Below are 3074 nucleotides of genomic sequence, written 5' to 3' on the forward strand. Positions count from 1 at the left end.
ATTTTTATAGACGGAGCTAGTAGTATTTTTTTTGTTGGCTCATTTGCGAACATGCACCATCTGAATCCAAGAACACCACACGAGAACATATCTAGTGATACCACACCTTATTTGATACCATGATACCACCCTTTAAAATTTAAATTGTAAATGTCAAATAATCCGGAACCAAAATTTTGGGTGTTCACAAGATGTGTGTTTACATACCCTGTAACTTTCATAACCAAATTCCAAATATCCTTAGAGAAACAAAAAAGAGAAATCCAGCATGAATAGTGTCACATAAAGACAAAAACACAAAATAACACTATTCACACAACATTTGTCTTTTTTGTTTCTCTTTGTGTATTTTAAATTTGGATTTGAAAATTCTAGACAATGTAAACACACATCTTGTGAACAGCCACAAATTTATTTTAAATTTTTTTTTCACTTACAAATTTGAATTTTATGAAGTGGTATCATGGTATCATGTGAGGCGTGGTATCACTAGATATTTTCCCCACACCACACACCTTCAAAAGCAGAGAAATCCATCAGATCAATCGAATTCTAGGTCTACCCAGAATGGATAAGATAAGACCAACGAGAAAAGCAGAGCAGATCGCCATCAGTAGCAGAAGAATCTTACCCTGTATCGAGTCGAGTCGACTCACTCCTATTCCCCGCGCCAAAGCACGCTTGATCAAGGCCAAACTCGTGTGAGCTCAAACACGATGCTGCCAATGGAGCGGCGGCAAGACGAGTGTGCTGCGGCCAAGGAGAAGCAGCAGCAGCCGCCGCACTTCCTTATCGTGACGTACCCCGCGCAGGGCCACATCACGCCGGCGCGCCACCTCGCTCGCCGCCTCGTGCGCGCGGCCGACGGCGGCGAGGCGCGCGTGACCATATGCATGCCGGTCTCGGCCTTCCGGAAAATGTTCCCCGAGGCCACCGCGGCGGGCGCGGACGGCGGGGAGATACGAGAGGAAGAAGATGGGATCGCGTACGCCGCCTACTCCGACGGCTACGACGGCGGGTTCGACCGCGCCACCGACGACTACGCGCGCTACATGTCGCAGGTCAGGCTGGAGGGGGCGCGCACGCTGTCCGGGCTTCTCCGGCGCCTCGGCGACCACGGGCGCCCCGTCACGTGCGCCGTGTACACGTTGCTGTTGCCGTGGGTGGCGGCCGTCGCGCGGGAGCATGGCGTGGCGACCGTCGCCGTGTTCTGGATCCAGCCGGCCACCGCGCTCGCCGCGTACTACCACTACTTCCGTGGCAGCCGGGAGGCCGTGGTGGCGGCCGCGGCGTCGCGCGACCCGACCGCCGAGGTGCGCATCCCGGGCCTCCCGCCGCTCATGTTCCGCGACCTGCCGTCTTTCCTCGCCGTCACCTCGGATGACGACCCCTTTGCCTGCGCGATAACGGAGTTCCGGGAGCTCATCGACGCGCTGGAGCGCGACGGAGACTCCGGGAAGCCGCCGACTTACGTCCTCGCCAACACGTTCGACGCCATGGAGCGAGACGCGCTGGCGTCCCTGAGGCCTCACGTGGAAGTCATCACCGTCGGTCCCGTGCTCTCGTTCCTGCACGACGACCAGAGCACCTCGTCGCCGAACGACCTGTTCGACCACGACGGCGAAGGCTACCTCCACTGGCTCGACACGATGCCAGCCAAGTCGGTGGTGTACATCTCCTTCGGGAGCACGTCGGTGATGAGCAAGACGCAGGTCGCCGAGATAGCGGTCGCCATGAAGCAGGCCGACAAGCCGTTCCTCTGGGTTCTACGGAAAAACAACTGCAGGGAGCAGGGCGACGACGACGCGATCAAGAAACTCCTCGCGGCGGCCACGGGCGGCGGCGCCGGCAAGGTGGTGGAGTGGTGCGACCAGGCGCGCGTGCTGTCGCACCGGTCAGTGGGCTGCTTCGTGACCCACTGCGGGTGGAACTCGACGCTGGAGAGCGTGGCGTGCGGCGTGCCCACGGTGGCGGTGCCGCAGTACTCGGACCAGGGGACGAACGCGTGGCTCGTGGATCGGGTGCTGGGCGTCGGTGTCCGCGCGGCGGCGCGCTCGGAGGACGGTGTGCTGGAGGCACGGGAGCTGACGAGGTGCGTGGAGGTCGCAATGTCCGAGGCGGTGACGGCGCGCGCCGGGGAGTGGAAGGAGAAGGCGCGGGCGGCCGTAGCAGACGGCGGAGCGTCGGACCGGAGTCTGAAGGAGTTCGTGAGGCGGATCGCTAGTGGTAGCTAAAATTGTTACTGGTGCTGCATTTTAGTTTGTTCCGATTTTACCATACTACCAGTATTTTGAGTGTAAATGCTGGAGATTATCGACAAGTAGTAAATTTGTTTGTGCCACGAGCTAACAAGTACAAGAGCTAGGAACAATAAAGGAAAAAAAATGAAGGGAACGAAACAACCAAGACTATGGCGGAGAGGAGACGTGACGATTGATTCCCGTAGTTCCTTTTTTCAATAAAAGTATATCTACCTTGTGAAGGTATGGCATCACGAAGGTTGCCAAGTGTTATAAAGCGTCACACTATTCCTCGGTAAGCAAACCATAAAGTTATGCCAACTTCTCCACTAAGCAAGCCGATCAAGGCGGCGGACCTTGACAAAACGTTGGGGTAAGTCTCCATAATATCGGATGCTCCCAACATCGTGTAGAGTTAATACAACACCAAGCTAGCCTCTACACAACTTCTTGATCAAGGAACCCAGAAGAGGAACTCTAGGGTTCGTAAATCCACAAGAGGATCAGAGGGTTCGAGTTTCTTTTGGTGGAAGTGTAGATCAAGATCTCCGCTTTTGATTTCCCAAGTATGAGGTTGATTGGTTGGTTGGGGAGAGAGACTCGTGGAATTTGAGCTTGAGAACAATGGAGGAAAAGAGTGGAAGTCGTGATAACTCGAGGAGGAAGATGACATCATTATATATGGGCTCTCTTAGATCCAACCATTACCCAATTCTTATGCATTTTTAGACGATTTAAATGACTTCCCTACAAGTTCCCCTTCATTGGTATTTCTGGGAGGCAAAAAAACCTTTTTTTTTGTATTTGTTGTTTTAGGGACCTTTTGAAATCCAA

The 3074-nt window shown here is 54.0% G+C and overlaps 1 protein-coding gene across 1 annotated transcript; it reads left to right on the forward strand.

The window, feature by feature from the left end:
• Positions 1-554: 554 nt before the first annotated feature.
• On the forward strand, positions 555-2339 carry LOC124708155 (UDP-glycosyltransferase 75C1-like). The gene has a single exon (XM_047239843.1). The coding sequence runs from the start codon at positions 717-719 to the stop codon at positions 2232-2234; it is 1518 nt and encodes a 505-aa protein (XP_047095799.1). The 5' UTR covers positions 555-716; the 3' UTR covers positions 2235-2339.
• The last annotated feature ends 735 nt before the right edge of the window (positions 2340-3074 follow it).

The sequence above is a fragment of the Lolium rigidum genome, chromosome 4 (genome assembly GCF_022539505.1).
Source record: "Lolium rigidum isolate FL_2022 chromosome 4, APGP_CSIRO_Lrig_0.1, whole genome shotgun sequence".
NCBI lineage: Eukaryota > Viridiplantae > Streptophyta > Magnoliopsida > Poales > Poaceae > Lolium > Lolium rigidum.